At 30.6% G+C, this 21973-nt stretch overlaps 2 protein-coding genes across 10 annotated transcripts; one reads left to right on the top strand and one right to left on the bottom strand.

The window, feature by feature from the left end:
• The first annotated feature begins 749 nt into the window (after positions 1 to 749).
• Positions 750 to 10038, top strand: TRANS11 (translocase 11). Of its 9 annotated transcripts, XM_090303196.1 has the most exons (9): positions 780 to 1135; positions 1228 to 1302; positions 2144 to 2237; positions 2326 to 2361; positions 3008 to 3455; positions 3753 to 3817; positions 5782 to 5969; positions 8199 to 8407; positions 9716 to 10038. In XM_090303196.1, exons 5-9 carry the CDS (start codon positions 3033 to 3035, stop codon positions 9896 to 9898), a joined length of 1068 nt encoding a protein of 355 aa, XP_090159322.1. In that variant the 5' UTR covers positions 780 to 1135; positions 1228 to 1302; positions 2144 to 2237; positions 2326 to 2361; positions 3008 to 3032; the 3' UTR covers positions 9899 to 10038. The 9 variants fall into 9 exon arrangements, 4 of the variants coding, with proteins under 4 accessions (XP_068496607.1, XP_090159321.1, XP_090159323.1 ...); XR_016521394.1 differs by having other exon boundaries at positions 750 to 1135; positions 2144 to 2361; positions 3753 to 3813; XR_016521395.1 differs by having other exon boundaries at positions 750 to 1135; positions 2144 to 2361; positions 3753 to 3859.
• Positions 10039 to 15591: 5553 nt separating this feature from the next.
• Positions 15592 to 18071, bottom strand: LOC137832360 (cytochrome P450 710A11). Its single transcript, XM_068640498.2, has one exon. It carries the CDS (start codon positions 17464 to 17466, stop codon positions 15922 to 15924), a length of 1545 nt encoding a protein of 514 aa, XP_068496599.2. The 5' UTR covers positions 17467 to 18071; the 3' UTR covers positions 15592 to 15921.
• Between the last annotated feature and the right edge of the window lie 3902 nt (positions 18072 to 21973).

The raw sequence follows: 21973 nt of genomic DNA, 5'->3' as shown, positions 1-21973 counted from the left end.
TTTCAAGTATGAATTTTAAGAGAGATGAAGATAATGAGAAAAAAATCTACCTACATACAAAACTTTTAATAAATTGCTTCAAATTTAAAATTGATTAATGTTTTCTACAAAATGATAGAATATGTTTTAAAAATAAAAATAAAAAACAATTTCTAATCAATTATAAAAATAATTAGTTATTTATTAAATACTTAAAAAATAATGAAATGACTGAAATGTTTAAAATAAAATAATAAAATAAATATTAATATAAAGATATAATTGATAAATACCAAAAAAGCGATTAAAGAGAGAAATCCCTTTTATATATAAATTTATATATAGATATATAAATATAAATTAATTATAAGAATAATTATCTATTTATTAAATACTTAAAAAAATAATAAAATAACTAAAATGTCCAAAATAAAACAATAAAATAAATATTAATATAAAAATAAAATTAATAAACACCAAAAGATCAGTTAAAGAGATAAATTCCCTCTATATATAGCTATAGATTAATCATTCATCATCGGTAAAGTCGAAGTTAACACTTTTCCCTCCTTTTTTATATCATTTTATTATTTATACCATAATATTTTATAATTATATTTATACCATTTTTTAGTTAGATAATTTTACAAAATAATATTTTTATTTAATAAAATACATAATTCTGTTATTTTAAAAAAATGATAATAATAATAATTTCTCTCTTTAATTAAACATTTTTTTTATAAGACTACCTCTCTCTGTTTCTATTTGTCTCTCCCAAAGGCTTACTTAATTTTGACGTACAGTAAACAAAACAGAAATAAGCCGAACGGTTTCGGCGACGCGATGATCTCGAAGTACCGCCATTTCACACTTTCCCTCCCTGGCCATATAAAATGCTCCTAATATGGAATATGCCTGCCTCCTTTCCATTCCTCTCCACATTTTCTTTCCATGACCATTTCCTTCAGATCTGCTTCCTCTTCAACGCTCCCTCTCTCGCATCGCATCCATGTCTTTTCATTCTGGAATTTTCAACCATCGCCAATCTTTATCTCTCCCTCTCCGTCTCTCTCGCAACAAACACCTCCCTCTCTCTCCAACAATTTCCCTCGCATGTTCTTTCCACTCCCGCTTCGCTTGCGCCACTCTCCAGGTACTCTTCTCTTTATCTCTGTCTTTTCGAAATCCGATTGCCGAATAGTTTGATTTAATTATTTTGTTTATCGTTCAATTCCTTCTATGCAGCTACATCCCTTCATCATTCAGCAGTATGAATGCGGCGCTCTGCGTAATGTCGTTCCTACGAGAGCCTTCGACGATGTTCGTTTTCGCTTCTCCGAAATCAATTTTATTTTATTCCTGCAGTTTTACTCTTCCAACGCTTTAAAATATTCTCGGACTTAATAATATGCTCAGTTCTTGTCGTTCAGAAAGTCTGATACCGTGGTCTGCAATCTTTAGTTCGAGAGATAATTACTTCGTCCATTTCAATTTTGTTTTATTTTTCTGTAGTTTTACCGATGCTTTGCTCTTACTATTCTTAATTGTAGTATCAGTCGAGGTGCTTGCTGTTCTGAAAGTCTGAAACCGTAGTTTCTTAGTCTCTAATTTTGAGTTTGAGATTTCAATCTTGTTTTCTTTTTCTATATTATTACCATTGCTTTACTCTTACTATTGCTAATAATATATTCAGTGGAGGTGCTTGGCTGTTCTAACAGTCTGAAACCATTGTCTCTTAGTCTGTAATTTTGAGTGAGAGATAATAGCTTTTGATAATCTAAAGATTCATTTGCACCAGATATAAATGCTAACTTTAACGATGATGAGAATTAGGTGCTTTTGATGTGCTAATGCAAGTCATTATCATGCTAATCATCAAGGTGACATTCTAATTCTGATCGGAAAAAAAAAAGCACCTAAAGAATTGCACCTGAATTTTGTCTTTTGACAAACAAGTGCTCTTGATTCTTTCAGTAATGATTGCTGTGAAACTGATGTGATATAATGTGCGTATTTTCTCACATGCTTACAGTTACAAGGGTTTATATCTGGAATTTAACTTAGGGAGCCCCCTTTGAGGCTCTAGCAGGTCATTTGTTTTGCCAATAATTGTGATTTAACTATTCTGATTCAGTTTCATGACATTTATTATCTTTTACAGGATACGTTTGACATTCCAATGTTTGATGATTGGAGTGCTGCTGATGAAAGTTCTGCGTATGTGTTCTCTTCCAGTGATGGGGAAGACAGTGATGGTGAAGTTTTTCTCACTCCAGTGAATGACATTGATTTGCCTTCTGTTTCTGCATCAAATAATGATGCTATGACATTGGCTGCTCATAGGTTTGCAACCCTTGGGAGGGGACAGAAGAAACCTAGGTAATTATGTAGAAACTTATGTAAATGGTTGATTTGGATACCCTTATTTGTCAATGTAAATATTTCATATATTGAACATATATTTCTATAGCATGACATGATTTCTAGAAATTAGGCATGATCTATGTAGCACTGGCACTGCTTGTTGAAGCTGTGTCCAACTCATGTTGGATATTGAGTCATTGACACTCATACTACACATGTCAAACAATATAATTTTAGTGTCGGGATTTTTTTTCTGGCTTTGACATTTTGGGGACACAGCTTGCATATGGCTCCAAAACCTAACCAACACTTGCATTTGGAGGGATATGAAAGGGAACACCACTGACAACAAAATTTTCAATTTTTAAAAAATAGATTAAGGCAGGCAGAGAAAATTCACAAAAGCTTCCCGCATACACAAAGTCACAAGCATGTTGTGTATGGTGAGAGATGGATGGTTTGAAGGTGAAAGATATTGTTCAATAGTATAGTGATGTCTCTGCGCTTTTTAGACTCATTTTCATAGGAAATGCATTTAAGTATAGTTGGTAACTTAATGCTTGATAGCCTTTCCTGTCATCTATTACTTAATTCTTGATAAATTATCCTTCCATTTATGTGGTGCTGTGGTAATCCAGTTCAGATTTTAATGTGTTTGCAGGACCAAACTAGGAATTTTCATCACTATGGGGCTTATAATTGTCTTGACATTACTGCTTTTGTATGTAGATTGGTGTGCATGGAGAATTGTTAGGCTTCCCTTATCACCTTTTTACTTGACCCGTCCATTTCTTATATCAGCCTTTTTGGTTTCTTTTGCTGGCTATGTTTGTGTCCCAATTTTTCGTCTTTTTAAATTTATCCATGTAATCAAGCAACAAGGGCCTCCTAGCCATCGAACGAAAAAGTGCACACCGACATTGGGTGGTTTGCTTTTTGTACCTATTGGTATAATTGTTGCTCATGTCTTTGCTAGTTCCTCGTCAACAGAAGTTTCTGGGGCAGCTGGCGCAACTATTGCATTTGCTGCAGTTGGTTTACTTAGTGATATATTAAGCCTCACCAATCATTGGAGAGTTTTGCCTGTATTGACAGAAGTGCTTTTGCAGGTGATTGGTTTATCTTTGTATTAGAAGCATTGCTTTGACTTCCTCCTCTCCCACCCCTGAAAAAATCCCAATATGATCTTTGAATGATATTTTTCTCACCATTTAGTGCTCACAGATCAATTTCTGCAATTAAATTCCTCACTAGTACAGATATGCCTCAATTTTGTTCTTTTGCAATCAAAATCTGCCTTATGAGTAGACACTATATTTTGCAAAAAGTGATGTGAGAGGGACTAGATTTAAAATGAAAAATTAAAAGTTATTTCTTATTAAATCTGCATTTTCTATCCCACACAGGTAGCCGTTGGAACGTGGTTTTCGTTTTGGTTGGACATCACCAGTTTATCTTCACCCTATGGCATGTATACTTTCTTGTAACTAATCTGATCAGCATTTTTCTGATGGTAACTCACATATCTGTTCTCATAAAATGCATTTCACAAACAGTTGCGAACATGATTTTTTGCCCCTTATGTGCTTGAGTTAAAAACTAATTAAAAATGTGAATATTTTTCTTTTTGCTTATAGTAAAATTACATAAACAAAATTTAACATTATCTGAAATGTTTAAGTTGAAATCAAATGTGACAAAACTTTGAGAATACACTTGTTAAGTCATAATTACTATTAGCGTGTTTGGTAAGGTCAATAAGTTAGTTTCTAGCTTGTTTGACTAGATCATAAGCTAGTTTAATCTTTGTAAACTATTTGGTAAGTTACCTCAAAGTGACTTGTTTTAGGAGTTTCTAACCTATAAACTATAAACTAGTTCTGCACAAGTTGGAGTTTGTTATGTCATTTTAATATATATTTTTTTTAATTTCTTTTTGTCTATTATTGTCTATTTTCAATTACAAATATCAAATATTTAGTTTAGTTATTGCATTATTTTTAGTGTTTGTTGGGTTAGTTTTTATTTTTTATGTAGTCAAATTCAAAAACACTTAGCATACAAATTAAAGTAACTAATATTTTTTACATGATGCTATAAAAAATTACAAAATAAAGGAAACTTAATGCAACAGAAGTTTAAATTGAGAGATAAAATCATTTAAATACCTGTAAATAAATAAATAAATTAAATTTGGCGTATAGTATAGTCATTAAATCAGTCAATTTAAATAAAATGACATGTCCAAATAAAAACATTATGTAACTTTAAAAAAGTAAATAGAAGCACTAAATTTTTTAATTAGAATTTAATTGTTTTTAAAAAAATCTAAAATTGTAATTACATTAGGAATTTATCAATTAGCAGCTAGTTTATTAGCTAGATAGCTTAACTAAACACTAATTTATTAGCTACCAGGTAACTTATAAAGTAGTTTTTATCAAACACACCCTATATCCGAGCTCTATTATTTACTACGTGGGTGTTATGGAAATTGTTGAGTGATCTCAAGAAAAATAAAAAAAAATGAACGTTTAATGTCACTTTTTTTAGTATTTTATCTTTAGATGAACTGTCTTCACACTTCATAGATTACATCAATTCGTAGATTTTTCCCTTGCTCAATTTTTTATTCTGATCTTCTTTTTTTTTTGCCTTTTGCTTACTACTGATATATTTATTTATAACTTAGTGTTACAGAAATTTTTGGGTGATCTCAAGTAAAAACAAATAATGAATTGATTTCTGTAGTTTAATGTTACTTTTTTTAGTATTTTATCTTTTGATGAAATGTCTTCACAATTTCTAGATTACACCAGTACAAATATTTTCCCTTGTTGAGTAATCTATTCCGATCAAAAGAATTGTCATTTTTTTTACTACTAATATACTTATTTCTAATGTATTTGTATTTTGACCTTTTCGCATGATACTGATTAAGATGATGTGCTTACAGATACCCAAAAGTGAGAAGGGAACGTCTTTTATCATGTTAATGCTTCGTGATTTTTCTGTTTTCTATTTTTTGTTGGGCTACGGGCAAGCCATTGGTTGTTTTGAAAATGTTATTTCCCATTAAAACTGGAACTAGAAAAATTGTAGGGGTAGCTTGCTTTAAAATTTTAAAAGAGGGAGAGGGATGAGAAAAATTAATTTTACGGGGTGCAGATCTAAGGAACTGTTTATAAGATCTTCTTTGATTGCATGTCCATTTTTACACATATGTTCATCCGTGCTTGACATTAAACTACATAAGGGTCTTAAAATCATTCTTGGAAAGCTAAAAATTTGAAGTCTCAAGATAATGTGTACATTGTATAAACTGCAAAGTGCAGATGACGATGCTCATAAGTGAGTTTGTTTGTTTATCTGTTTTATTGACTGGTAACAAATCACACAATCCTCCTCCTTCTCATTTCCTTTACTTAAATGCAGGAAGATGCTGGTTCCTCTGCCATTGGGCCTTGTGTACTTGGGAAGATGTTACCAACTCTTAACATCATTTAGTTTTGTTTCCATGGGAAATGGTGTTAAATTAGCAGATGCTCTTGATGGATTAGCTGGAGGTACTGCTGCATTGGCGTTTACTGGAATGTCAATAGCTGTTCTTCCAGTATGTTCTGGTTAGTAGCGTTTTTGTTAATCAAATTTGGACTTTCAAAATATCTTTAAGCCAGATTTTTTAAAAATCATTGCAGTTCTGTAATCAATAAAAAGAATTAAAAAAGGACTATATAGATTATAGCAACTACAATAGCAAAAACCTATTTCACTAAGTTAGGCAGGTTATGGGGATCATATGATGCCACTTGGTTTAATGAGCAGATCTTCAAGGATATTATTTACTATGGGATCTTGTTTAACAACTTTCGCCAACGTCTGTCTTGGTCCCTTTTTCCCCTTTTCACATTTCTAAAAACCATGCAATCTACTGTCACAGTTCTTTCCTGTGACCTTTATATGTGTACACACACTACATATAGCATTTGACCAAACTTACTTGAGCCTGGTGGTAGGTACTTTATGATCACAAATAACTCTCAATATCTTTCTCTATTTTCGGCATCTCACTTGTCTTGTGCATGTCATCCTCTCATTAATTGTCATATTTCTGCATTATTGATCTTAGATTTTTAAACTTAAAAAAAAAATGGTATGACACCTCCCTCTCATCTTTACTCGCAAGTCATATTTATTTTGTCTTTTACTAAAAAGGCAATGCATATACAAACATACTATCTTATTCGTATTTAAGCGAAAACTTATGTTTTCAAAGATCAAGTTTGAAGTTAATTGCTTTCCTTGATTCTTCAATGAAAACTATATCACCCGTAAAAAATATTAATTAGGGACAATTTTGTGTATGTCTTTGGTAAGCATATTAAAGCGTAGATTAAACTAGTAAAGACTCGAGACTGAGCGTTGCAATCCTATCCCTGATTCCATATTGGAAAGTCCTCCTTTGCCTTTCCGCTTAGAGTTCTAATATTAGTCGTCACCCTATCATACATGTCTTTTATAGCCTGGATGTTAGCATTGCGAACACCTTTCTCTTCCAAAGTCTTTTGCAACACCTCCTTAGCACTTGATTAAAAACTTTTTTCCAAATCAATAAAAACTATATGTAAATCTATTACTTTGTTTTGGCATAATATTTTTTCCATATATCAAGTATGAGCCCATTAAACCTATAAATACATGAGTCTACTAGTTATTTTAAGAATTATAGAGGGCTAATGGCTAATTCTTAGGAAACAAACCCCGTAATTATGGTATTGTTTCTAAATACATAATCCTAGTATTGATAGCAAGATACAGCACTAATAAAGAATAAAATTATAGCAAGGATAAAATATAAAACTTCCTAAAAACATAATGAGCAGCACGGTTTTGACATTAACTAATTTTAAGTTGGCTACTAACACTCTCCTCTCCCTTTACACAGGCTTGGGAGTGGCTAGGCTATAAAATTGTACACAGATTTAATATACGTACGATAATTATGGACATATGCTATGAACAATATAATTTTGGCTATCTTACTGTGCCTTGCAGCCTTGCACTTGAACATAGAGCTGATACAACAAAGAAGATTATATGACTTGATTAAGTTATAGTCCATTTGAGATCTTAATTCGTAGATCAGCATCCCTGGCAGTTCTTTTGTAAACTGTGTGAATTTTATCCCCTAAAAAATATATTTTTATATTAAATGTTGAATTAGGTTAAAAATTTTACCAGAAGATTGCAATTCTTTTAAAACTCTAGAGGAGCCATATCCTTGTTTGACATTATTTTGCCCGCAGTTTCTCCATACATCTTCAGTTTTCTAATGACGATAATGTCTTTAATGGCCAATTAATGAGTTAAATTTTTTCTTCTGTTTCAATGCACCTTGATCACTATTAACTATCACGATCTATATCTAGTTTCATTTTACTTATTTTTAACATCATGATACCCGTTGCTGCTTTCACTGGTCAGAAGGGCAAATCTCAGTTCTCTTTAAGTGTCTTCTATGGTCAATTAAAGATGCCTTGATCGTCCTTCTGTTCTTAATGCTCATTGATCATTATTTCCAATCACCATGTAGATCTAAATCTGGTTTGGTTATTTTTAACGGTATGATACAAATTCCTGCTCTCACTGGTCAGAAAGGAAAATCTCAGTCAGTTATTTCTCTTAAGACTTAGCGATGTTGCCATACCAACTTTTTCCTATTTGTATCATGATACAAAAAATGGTCATTTTTAGTACAATGTATATGTATGTAGTATGAATATTTCCGTACAACGGAGACTTGCTTGATATATATCTTTTTCTCTTCTCTTTTCCTGAACATGCCAAACCAGATCTTGCTATATTTGGGGCTTCAATGGCTGGATCTTGTGTTGGATTTCTTCTGCACAACAGATACAAAGCTTCTATATTTATGGGTCATATAGGATCTTTGGCACTTGGTGGTGGGTTAGCTGCAATGGCTTCGTGTACTGGAATGTTCTTCCCTCTACTCATTTCATCCGGAATTTTCGTTGTTGAGTCATTATCAGTTATCATCCAGGTCTGTCCCATGCTTGAAATGCTTCCTATTGCTTGTTTCCAAATGAATTTATGCCCATCATTTCAAGTGCATGTGACGCTTACTATGCTCTGAGATTACCACAATTAAGATGGACAGGCAATGGGTATTTCAATATCCACAATAAATGGATTTGTCACCACATTAAGTTCAAATTTACTTATTGTTGTAATTTGCATGGGTTATTGGTAAAAAGGATGTGAGAAGGAAGAAAACACATTTATTAACTTTAGGGTGCTGAGGGCCATTACAAATTTGTAAAATTATATTTCGGTTGTTTTGTATGTCTTATAGAAGTTCACATTGAAATTATTTTCTGTCGAATTGTATATGATTTAACTCAACTATTGTCTGTTAATAAATGCCATTTAAAAGGGTGGCTTTTGAACGGACATATCATAGTTTAAAATTGCTTCTTTTATTCATTTTGGGCATGGATTGTAAGCTAGTTAGCTCAACCATTAATTATTACATTTTGTCCATTTATTAGTTGATCACCATCGTGTTGCTTATTCTTGCACGCCATGTGTTTCTTCTTTGTATTTGTCTATATATGTAAAATTTATATATCATCTTTCCAAACCAACAAAGCCCGCCACAATAATTTGATATTTGGTTTGGCTGTTTGCTAAGGAATACCCTTGGCGCACACCTTCCCACACCATATTAAGCTTGTTCAGTTTCCCTGTCTTTGTTACCTCAATGTATGTCATACCTACGTTTTGTATACATTAATCTGTTACACCATAATTAGAAGTAGTTACTGCATTCCAGCATTCCAGCATGTCTCTCCTCTTGCCTCCCCTCCAAAAAAAATTGTATTGCATCTGCAGGGATTCCCTTTCTTTTATGCACGAAGTTGGACTGCAATGACCAATTTGTTTTCCCTTTTCTCTGGGCGTGTTCCATGTTTCACTGGTTGCTTTGACATTGAGATATTGGTTTGATCAAAATTAAACAAAATGGAAGGAATGAATATTGCACGTGCAAAAGATGCTCCATAGTCATAGAAGGGGTGGTTGATGATTGGGTGGCTTGACTTGTGGGTAACACATCTAAACTAGGAAAAAAAAATAGTGTTCCATGTAGACAGTTAAAATCTTTATAATTGAGTACTTTATTTTGGATTAAGACATATCCAACATCTCTACAAATTGTACCTGTTCATGCCTGTGCTACTACTGAGTAACTTGGTCCTACAATTAGAAATTACTAGCTGGTATCATTCGTTATTTCACAAGTAAAAGTGCTTATTTTAATATCTTAATTGTTTTATTTTCTTTATACCAGGTATTGTACTGGAAGATAACTAAGAGCTTCCGGGGAGCAGGTTGGAGGTTTTTGAGGATTCCTCCCTTTCATTACCGCCTCCAATTACGTGGGTTCAGAGAACCAAATATTGTATTAGGTGCTTATCTTATATCATCTATTTTGGCTCTGCTCGGCGGCTATGTAGGTCTAGTTTCAGCATAACATTTTCATGCGGATTGTTAAACAAATGACACAGTTGAACAATTTCGAGTTTAGATGACTGGCCTTGGCAAAAGGGGGAAATATAAAAGTGATAAAGTGGCAATCCATACCTTTGGTCATACATCACGCCATTTTAACCATTGCTTGATGTCAGTCTTAAAAAATTATTATTACTTGTTATCATTACTGTTCCTACGAATGCTCACTGCTGCTTTGCATAAACAATATTCCTAACACATTTACACCTATCATCACTGTTACAGCATTACTCACATGTCATGTCAATTTTCTTTTCTAACCATGAGCATAAAGGTCCCAATCCTTAGATCTACATATATCCCATGTGGGCCGGTCTATGGGCTCCCTCGTTCAGTTTTCTCTTTCTCAGCAGAATGGTGTTCTTAATTGAGGCCCCCGGGTTTTCAAAATACAATGTGAAAATTACCAATCTAACATGACAATACTATTTTCTCATTTTCTTCATCCAGTATTTATCATCAGAAGTGTCTTTGTTCTGTGTTAGTGTCATGCTAACATGCCATTTTCCATCGAAGCAAGAATATTTGCTAAATAGACGAAACTTCCAGAGCCATATGCAACTGATGTGAACGCGTTGTCCTGCTACACTACAACGAATAGGCTTTAAATAGTCTATTACAGTACATATCTTCATACTCACCATTTGACAAAATGCTCGTCTTAGGATATCTGTGCAACAGGAATTTCTGTGTTCAGAGTTTCTTTCGGTAGCATATGATTCTGTGTTCAGAGTTTCTTTCGGTATAGCATATGATTCTGTGTTCATTTTTTCACACGTTATCTGCAGTTAAGTTTACCAAAAATATTTTATTTTTTTTCTTTGATGACAAATAGACAAGGGACATCCTTCACATGGGCAGCAATCATTTTTCTATCTGAGTAATGATATATGATGCCCATTATTTTTAAATACCTCATCAACATTTTTTTTCTCTATCTCTCTTTCTATTACATCGTAATAATTATAAAATTTATATTCTCCATCTCTCTCTGTATATAGATAGATATATGCGTCATTTGGGTGTTATTTACTGTTATTAGTGTTATAGAATTTGTTGTCTGATCATGTTTCTTCACACACAAGATGAAAACGAGTACTTAACGGAATCAAAGCATGTATTACATGAATTAATTACCTACCTGTTAAATATTATTTCATATTAATTTATTATAAAACATAGTGTATTTTCAGTGCTTGTAATAAAAAGAATAATTTAAATAGACTTAAATCTAATTTAATTAAGTTACGAAATTCGTTGTTTATAAGTTTGTAAGCCTGGGACTTACGTTATACATTATGTTTTAAAAATTACACATTAAAACAATTTATTGATATGGTATATTGAATAATAATTGTTATATATAATTTGTGTCCTACTATTTAAAATAATAAACAATATATTGACTTATTTAGTAGATAATTCTTCCTTCTATTGGTGTTTTTTTTTTACCATGATAGTAACTCTGCTGGAGAGTCTAGGCACATTATAAGGAGTTGACCTATCAATATAGTTTATTTCATTTCAAGGTGATATATCTATCTGTTACTAATGTGTGTCAACCAATCTTCATATTCCTGCCTATTTTTGTGAGAGCGTGCTGAATTTTGATCTGTTTAACTGACGCAAAACTACTAACTATTATATGAAATTATCTTGTCACTTTGGTCATCAAAACAAACGAAAGATTATAATGTTACAAATACTAGAGACACAATAGACAAGAGAAAGAAGTTATGACGATTGTGAAAAACAATAATATTTATCCCACAGTCAATATTACATATAATTTAAACAAGATAAATTATTTATATAGAGAGGAAATATCCATGTACATGAATTACTGTATAAAATGGAAATAAATAAAATAAGTTAAACATATTCACCAACATCATAACAACTAATATAATATAATATATATATATATATATATCAACATGTAATTAATTAAATCATAGTATCTTAAATATATCTACTTCTTTTAAAAGACATTAATGACCACACACTGTGGTTAATAATTGATTATCATTCACGATTAACCTTGAAACTTGTATAATAGTGATTACAAGGATTCAAAAAGATTTTTATTTATGTTTTAAAAAAATCAAACACTTTTATTTGACTTTATTTTTTAAAAATTGATTATAACTAAAATACACTCTTGTGATATTATCACTGCCACTTGTAGTTGAACAAATCACACACATAGAAATGAAGCAAAAAAAATCTGAAATATATAATTTGATGGATGAGCATATTGAATGTTGTAAATAGTATAATAAAAACAAAATAAGATATACCCTTAACCTGAATATGGTGTCTGGCTTGGCTCTTGGTTCCATATCTGTAGAGTGTTGTAGGGAAGAAGTCAAACAATACTGAAAAGGGAAAACTGTACATGATGGGACATTTCATAACACTCTGCACTCTGCACTCTGCACCACTTCAATCTTTGTTCTTCTCCCAACATTTAAATGCTCTTATCACTCTTTCTCTGTTTTAGCATAAAATAGGTTTTATGTCTTTAAAGTTTTCAAAACCCACTTGCCATTTTCTTACAAAAGATTATTCACTTTTAACTTCGTTTCAAGTTGTAATCTTTTTAAAATAGTGTGTAGGAATTAAAAGAATCAAAATTGTAATTAAAAGGGAAAATGATGCTCTTGATTATTTTTGAAGTTGTATATAATTTTTATGTGAAAGATCTAAAAATAGATATATAATAAAAAGTAAATTTATGATTAAATGATACAAAAATATTATTAATAATATTAAGAACTTGATTATATAAAATTGTGAATTATTATTGTATCACTACCCAATTAAAAGTTGAAACTTTAAAAGGTGTGACTTTGAAAAAGACACGACACCACAGAAGACAAGAATGCAAAGAACATAATAATCCCAATTCCAAGAGGCTAACAATGGTGTCGGTGCAATTAACATGGCAATGGCATCACATAACAACATGTGCATGTGCATGTGCATGCCCATCTGACTCAGACCACATTTCCTCCAGCTTTACACTTTCCAAATCCTATTTTATTCACTCCTTCCACATAATTGAAAGAAAAAAAAAGTGAAAAATAGAATAAAATTTAAAATGTACAGAAAAAGTATTTCATATAGAAAGTACAGAATGTTCTACTCTAGTCCAATGTAATAGAATGTTCACTAAAAGGTAGGTAGAGAATCTTTTATTGTTTAATTGTGTGAATGTATGGGTGGTGCCTCGAGTCTAACATTTAATGTTTATATTTTCTACTTTTTTTTTATATGTTTGATAATTTATTTTAATATATTTTTATTTTAAATTTTTATTTATTTATTAAGATCTTATAATAATAATTATTTAAATTTCAAATTTATTTTAATCTTAATTTATATTTTCAAAATTTAAAATTCAATCACACTTATAATGTCATTTACATATAAACACTAAAATATATAATAATTTATTCTGTCCATTATAATTGTATAACATATTACAATAAAATATTTAATGATATTAGCAGTCAAATTTAACAACAATTTTTAATGTGATATATAAAATTTATTTAAATTGTTGGTGCTTTTAATGTTTGAATTATTATTTTAGAATATAAAACTGAAATATATACTAATAATATAAAAAATTTCATTAATAATCTGAGCGGATATTGTTTAATAATGTAATATTTAATATTGTTGATTAGCCAAAATTATTATAATGTATTACTATTATATGTATTCAACATGAATTCAAATAAAATAAAACTAGAGTAAAAACAATACTTAAGTTAATGTTTATATATTAAAATACAATAAAAACTATCATTTTTATTATTGATTAAAAGAATTAGTTTATTATAAACATATTTTAAATTATAAAATTTAGAAATATAATAGTGTAATATGAATAAATTAAGAAACATGTATAATAATTTATCTCTTAATGTTTATAATGATACTTTTTTTTACCAATTATACATTTATGTATCTTTTAATATTTAAATAATTTTCACTTTTGCATTTATTGTGGTATGGAGAGAGTAAAGTGTAAAATAAGAAGATTCAGTTATTTTAAAAGAATAAAAAGTACTATTGGATTTCTTATTCTCTAAAAGAACCTAAAGACTCATAAAAAGAAGAGTACATCTTTGGTAAATTTAAATTTTTTATAGACATGTTCATTTTAAATTTTTTGTAATTTTTATTTAGAAATAAATTATTTTAATATTTATTTACAAATAAAATTATATATTTTTATGTTATGTATTATGATACTCATCTTATGCTATTTTTCAAATACTTTCGATCAAATTTAAAATTTGAAATAAAGTAAAATAACACACTTTTAAATATATATATATATATATATATATATATATATATATTAAAATAATGTGTTATAAAAAACTATCATTTATTAACATCAATAACTTGAATTTTATAGTTAAAATGATAAAATAAGTAGTTTAATAGCTAAAATAAAATAAATTTAAATTAAGGTATAAAAAATGTTTATTATCTATATTATTATGAATATTTTATGTAATAAAAAGTAAAAATGTCTTATATAAGAAAAAAAAAACACTATGAGTAAAAGAAGAAAAGTAGATATTATAATATTCTCACTATCGTTACTTAAGTAAACATCCACATATATTAATATCCTCCTTCACCGTGATCCAAATACATGGATTAACAAAATTAATTAATATAAATATATACATATAATTTCAATAATTGAAAAAAATAATCATTATAGCTACAAAACAAATAGAGTAAATAAATAAATAAAATTAAGATATAAAGTATTAACAATTTTGTAAAGTTCCAAGTAAGGTCATAAATAAATAACGATTCTGTAAATAAATATATGAATTATATTATTGTCTCGTAAAAATGTAAAAATATCAAACAAAATCACCCATAATTGAATAAATTTTGAAAAATGGTATTAAATATTTTTATCTTAAACTAACACATTAGTTATAATTAAGAAAAGAAAAGAAAAAAACGATGAATGGAGATGATTTTGTATTTTATAATAAGACAAAGAGAGAAGTCATAAGATTGTTATCGACACCTCAAATTTACTAACCTTACACCTACTTTCTTATTTCAATTTTAGTTCAGCTACTCACCACGAGTCCAAAACTGCTTACTTCTTACAAATAAAAATTTTAAATTCTAAACCCTCACTTAACTATCTTTTTAAAGAACTTTCTAACTAACCCATATACATCATACCTTCCTTAAATTTATCTATTAATTAAATTTATCTTTTGCTTATTAATTTCACACATTTATTTATCTCATAGAAAAAGAAATCCTTATAAACAAAATTTTAATTTTTAATAGATAATTCAAAAATAATAAAAACTAATAGTCTGTTTCTTAAGAAAAAAACAGAAATACTAAAAAAAATACATATAAAATAGGCTATAAAGGTGAGAGAAGTTTTTGTGTAAAAAAAAAAGTAGTTGAAAAATCTATTCAAACATGTGTACTTTTCAATAAACGATTACTTAACATAATAATCCACTCCCCAAAATTGATTAAGCAACCTAAAATCGATTACACACTACACTAACCAAAGTAAATTTGTTTTCCAAAAGAATAACAGCTTTTAGATATTCTTTACAAAACATAAACTGCACAGAACACCAGCTCAATAAATTTTACATAATTTTATTCACTGCTAATAACCACCCAATCATCCACCAACCAATCACCTCTTACATTCACATACACAAACTCTTGCAATAATAATAATAATTCCAACATTTCAAAAACCCAACCCAACAAATACAAAAGTAAAAAACAAAAGTCAACACAATTTTTTTGTTGCGGCTAAACAGCAAACACAAACAATTTTTTTATGATAAAATATATTCAAGATCTCCTAATTTTGGGTCCAAATGGAATTAAATTTAAAAAAATGGTAAAAAAAAAAACCTGCATGCGAGAAGTGAGAAGGAAAAGTAAAGGGTATTAAGGTCATTTGACGAGGTCCTGGAGCGCAGGGAAGGAGGGATATCGTGTGCAGCGTTGTGAGAGAAAGACCCTGCAATCGTCTTTAGGGCATATGGTGGGCACGTAGGCGATGTCATCACAGCCATCCGTTCTGTCCCTCTTGAAATCTAGCAACGTGGCGAACAACGCGATGAAGAGAACAAGATGATTCAATGCGTACCTTTGACCCACACACTGGTGGGGCCCAGCACCAAAGGCCAGAAAGTTTCTTTTAAATATTTGGTCCTCCTGTCTCTCCTCCGAGAACCGTTCCGGGTCGAACCGCTCCGGTTCAGTAAACCCCTGAAACGACGACTCCAACGCCGACGGGAACACGATTGACCCCTTCGGTATCGTGTACGACTCCGTCAGCGCGAACTTCTCCGCCGCGATGTGCGGCACCAGCGTCGCCGGCGGCCGGAACCTCACTACCTCACGAGCTACCGCTTGTGTGTACTTCATCTCCCGGAGCATATCCGCGGTAATCAGCTCGTTCGACTCCGGCGACCAGGCTGCTGCCACCTCTGCCCTAACCTTCGCCAGCACCTCCGGGTGCGAGTCCAGCAGCCCCACCGCCCACAGCAACGACGACGTGGACGCGTCCTGCGCCGCAAAGAGAAAATCAAAGAGGTAGCCACCGATTTCGGCGTCGGTGGAGAACGGTGCCGCCGGCTCTCCGGTGAGCTTGGCCTCCTCGATTTCCCTCAGCGTTTCCTGCATCCAGTAATCAATTAGGCACGAAGGCTCTTCCCCTTTCTGCATCCTGGTCTTGCTCATCTCGGTGCAGGTGGCCAGTGTTTCGATGAGCCGGTCTACAGCGAGCCTCGCGTTTCGAAACGCGGTGCCGGGAAAATCAATCGGAAGCTTCATGAGGCCTACGTTGAATAGAAAGTAATCCCTCTCGAAGCGCTCCCGGGCTTTGAGGCCCAAGTAGGGGCCCACGAAGACGGTCTGGGAGGTGTCTAGATTCATGTCACGGGCCAGGATACGGAGCGGAATGGAATTGGTTTGGGCCTGGGACTTGGCAACCCATGACTTGAGGTGATCGAGGATGATAATCTGCTGAAGCGCGGTGTAGGTGGAAAGGGCTTTGGGAGTGAAGTTGGGGGCGATGCGACGGCGGAGATTCTTGTGCTCCTGGCCCATCATGTAGATGAGGTTGTGCTCGCCGAATAGCTTCTTGCCGAAGGGGTGGCCCACAAGGTGGAAAGCGTTGGGGCGGACATTGGCGAAGACCTTGTGGGAGAGTTCGGTGTCTCTGATGAAAACGATGAAGTTGCCGATGATGTAGTTGGCGGAGAAGCCTAAAGGGGTGGACTTAGCCAAAGAGGACTGAAGGTCCCAGAAGCTGGTTGGATTGCGAACCAATGGGACAGCGTTTCCTAGGAAGGGGAAGACGAAGGAGGGTCCTGGAATGGAAGCCTTCTTGAGAAGGTAGGAGATCTGTTCGAGGAGAATGAGGAGGAGGATGAAGCATACGAGGTAGGAGGCTATGGTGGTGAGGGAGAAAGAGGATAAGAGAGGGGTCATGTTGATGGTGGTGTGTGCGTGCAATGCAGAGTGAGGAGATTTATTTAGAGGAATAAAGTAGGTGTTAAAGGTGAGAATGTGGGAAAAGGGTGAAGAGGGAGAGAAGTCAAAAATGGTGAGAGTTAATTTGAGGTGAAAGAGAAGAGAAGAAGAGAGAAAAGAGAAATAAAGAAGAAGAGGAGGATTGGGGAGAAGAAGAGGTGGTGGGTCAATGGTAGGGTTGAAATCCAGCTAAGTAAGGCCAGGCTATGACGTGGGAAACATCGTTTACGACAACGGAGCACACATTTTTCCCCAATGCTTTCAAATTTCATCTCCATTTTCATCTCTCTCTTTCAAATTCTTTCAAGGGAATAGATGCCATGGACAGAATCAAAATAGATTCCATGAAAAAGAAAAGCATGGATTCAAGGAAAACACAGTGGGAACTGATGATTTTCAGACTCGTTTTTTTGGACTTCAAAAAATAAAGTGAAAACTTTATGAAAATTGATGAGGAATATGATGAGTTTGTTTAGTTGATAGTTTTTTTTTTATTGATAAAATTGTAAGAGTACTTTTTGTTTATGTAATTTTGTGATTAAAATATTATTTCTATTATGATTTGTGGTTGATTTATTTTTCTACACCATTTACACTTTTATTTCTCTATTTAATATTCTTTTGTTTTTATTTTTCTATCTAGCATCCTTTTGTTTTTATTTTTCTATCTAGCACCCTTTTATTTTTTATTTTCCTATTTAGCACCATTTCAAAAATAAATAAATAAATAATAAATTATTATTTTTTTGATAATTTTAATTTTGAATATATTAAAAAAATAAGTATTTTTAATGTTTAAAATAGTTAGAAATATAATTAATGAATAAAGAAATGAGTTTTTATAAATTAAAAATAAAAAAATTAATAAATTAAAAATGTTTAGTTTATTTATTTTATCAATAATAATAAAAATAAATACTAATTTATGTTTATAGATTCAACTTTTATGTTATTGTAGGGTTTAATTTCTTATTTTTTTCATTCTTAAAAAAATAATTTTAAACTAAACATTTTTATTTATTACTTTTTATTTTTATTTATTTTTGAAATGGTGCTAAATAGGGAAATAAAAACAAAAGGGTGCTAGATAGGGAAATAAAAATGTAAATGGTGCTAGATAGGGAATTTACCCATGATTTGTGGTATATTTTAGAAAATATAAATCATTTTTACATTGTGAATAAAATTAAATAGAATTATAAATTTTGTAAAATTTAATAAAATAAATTAAAATTGACATAAAAATTCATTGTCTAATTAAATTCAACATAAAATTGTACAATATAATATGATAGAAAAATATAATTAAACTACAACAATTAAACAAGGAAAATAAAAATACAACTTCAAAATAACCATCAAATCTTAGTTGGAACTCATCAATTCTTTTATGAAGCTTCTCAAAATATTTATTGACATTCATGTTGAAATTATTTAATCTTTACTACAAAATTTAGATATCATCCTAAACATTAATGTAAATTAATAGTAATTGTCATCATTCCAAAACTTAACAACCTAATTAAATATCAAAGTTTTAAGATTAAGGCTCTGTTTGGATTGAGGAGAAAATTTGCGAGCAGGGGAGAGAGTGGATTTGTGAGGATTAGAGAGGATATGTAAGGTTGTTTGGATTGAAGGATGATAGAGTAGATTTGTAATAATGGTTTATTGTAAATTTACAAATTTATCCTTGTTATTGGAAAATATTTGAATAATAAATTATAATTTTTTTTAGGTTTGAATTAATTAAATATTTTTAATATATAATATTTATAATTATTTATATTTTTTAATAAAAAATAAAAAATATAATGAAAATATTTTTGTGTTAAATTGAAATAAATTTATTAAATATATTAAATTTATGAAAATAATATTTATTATTATATTCATTTGTTACTCTATATAACTATATATTATATATATTGTTGATATATATTAAAATTTTTATTATTATTATTTAGAATTATATGTTGTTATTAATAGTATAATTAAATATTTTTGAAATTATAAATAATAAATAAATTTATATAATATTTAATTTTATATATTGTAATAAAATGAATGCAAAAGGATGTTTTGGTAAAAATACAATAATCCACACCAATCCCTCCAAATCTCTTCATTTTGTGAATAGTGAAAAAAATCATCCACCCTCTCCCCATCCTCTCCCACACTCTCAAAACCATGGAAACAAACACAAAAAACACTCCTTCCCTCCTCCGAAGCAAACACACCCTAACAGAGTTTTTTTGAATTTAAAAAGACTGTACTAATAATATATATTTTTACAGCAATCATATATTTTTATACGTAATAAAATTATTAAATTTCACAATAACTAGTTAAATAATTATGTCTAAGATATTTATTAATTAAAAATATGAAAAAATTACTAAAAAACGTAAACTCGTGCTTTTTATATAATAATTTATTATGTGATGGAGATAAATTAGTAATGTGTATTTTTAGCTTTCAAAATTTCATGTTAACCTAATTTATTTATTTATATATATATAATTATAATAACATGCAAATAACTAAAAAATAATGGATTTTTACTTGATAATGATCATAGTAATGCAAGAATGGAATACACCAAAATCGATTATGGTAACCAGGTTAATAATGAAATTTAAAAAAAAAGCAAGAAGATCAACAACAATCAAACAAGCACCTGTAATAGATTACATGGTTAGATGCATATGTATTGATGAAGTCGCTCCAATCTAACCTAAAACTATGCAAACATAAATGTAAATTAAAAAAAAAAAGCTTCATAATCAATCATGGACATGAATAATTGTTTAGAGAGGAATTATTCAATATTGTTGTTGCCTTGCTCAAAGCAAACAATATACTTTATCACCTTTAAAATACACCATGCACCTCCACTAGCATTTCAGAGTACCACAATAGCCACCTTATATGCCAAAAAAACCAACATCAATACACAACCTTCATTAGATCATAATAATTAACTTTAAACAACACACCACAATAGCCAAATCCAACTAATACAAAGAAAAAATAAACAAACACACACACTCTTGTAAATTATGGAAGACACACATATTTGATTTTGTACTCATAAGAAACACATGATCGATTATGTGTTTCTTATGGGTGAATAATCGAATATGTGAGTCTTCCATAATCGATTACTTGTTTAAGTGTGAGCCTATCTTTTAATGTGCATCATTAGTTGTTGAACTTGCATCTTCGTCTTCACACCAGCTCCACCGAAAAGCTTTGTTAACGTGAGTGGACATCCACCACCAACTTTTTTCAAAGACAACACCACTAAACTCAACTCTAATTAAAGATAACTCACACAAATGCACAAGCACCATAAACATAGAAGATAAATACAAAAGAAACTACTTTATTCATGTGTTTAATGGCATATTCAATGTATCAAACTACCATAGTCAATAAAGTAAAGGAATACATACTATGTAGCGTACATGTCCAAGAATCTTTGCATGGACACGAATCTTTATCATGCATAATGAAAAAAAGAGGAACACTTATGTAATTGAACATATGTCCAATTGACTTTCTTTACTGATAAAAAAAATGCCAATTAACTTTCTAGGCAATCCATTATTAAATTCACACTCTCAAATCATTGCACAATAATTTAAATAAACAACAACAAATACTCTATTTTTTCTTTTACATATGAAGAGTACTAGATCGGAAAAAAAACAACATAAGTAACTAACCCTACAAAAATAAAACATTTTTTCATGTTAAAAGTTCACTCTTTTTTTTATAAAAGTTTTAATGTTAAGCATGACTATGCAACTTGACATCTCAACTAGGCTGACACTTCAAGTAACAACAATCATCTGTCATCACATGAAAAAAGTATTAAAAGTTCACTCCTTACCGTAAATTAACTTTCATTTTTTTTTAAGTTTGGAAAACTAGTTCTCACATATTTAAATAAAAATAAAAATTATATATGGTTAATAGTATATTTTTTCATAATTGTTCATAAAAAAATTCTGTCATTCTATATAGAATTCTGGTTTTATCAAAAAAGTGATTTTAATCTCTCTATTAAACAATTTGTCTATTTAATTTGTATACTTTCAAATATTTTAGATAGTAGTTTTTACTGATAGATCTGTTAGTATTTGGTTTACACGATTAACACGTTTCACTCTAGACCTGTACATACACATGTTGAAAATAGAATATCATAAACAAATAACAACATCTTCATAAAAAAAATCTTATAATTATCTAAAAGTATATAGACGAAATAAATAAATTGTTTAACATAAAAATGGAAACTAATTTTTTTAACATCTTTTCCTGGTGTTTCTGTCTGTCTCTGAACCAGCATCTCCTACATAGAGATTGAAAAGTACTGCAGCAATGTGATGCAGTTCTAATCTAAACATTTTAACTTATTATGTAATATATGATGTAATTTAATTATTGAGTCTGT

Source organism: Phaseolus vulgaris, chromosome 6, assembly GCF_051622355.1.
Source record: "Phaseolus vulgaris cultivar YP4 chromosome 6, ASM5162235v1, whole genome shotgun sequence".
Taxonomy (NCBI): Eukaryota; Viridiplantae; Streptophyta; class Magnoliopsida; order Fabales; family Fabaceae; genus Phaseolus; species Phaseolus vulgaris.
The sequence above is the reverse complement of the archived record's forward strand: the minus strand, read 5'-3'. Positions and strand labels throughout refer to the sequence as shown.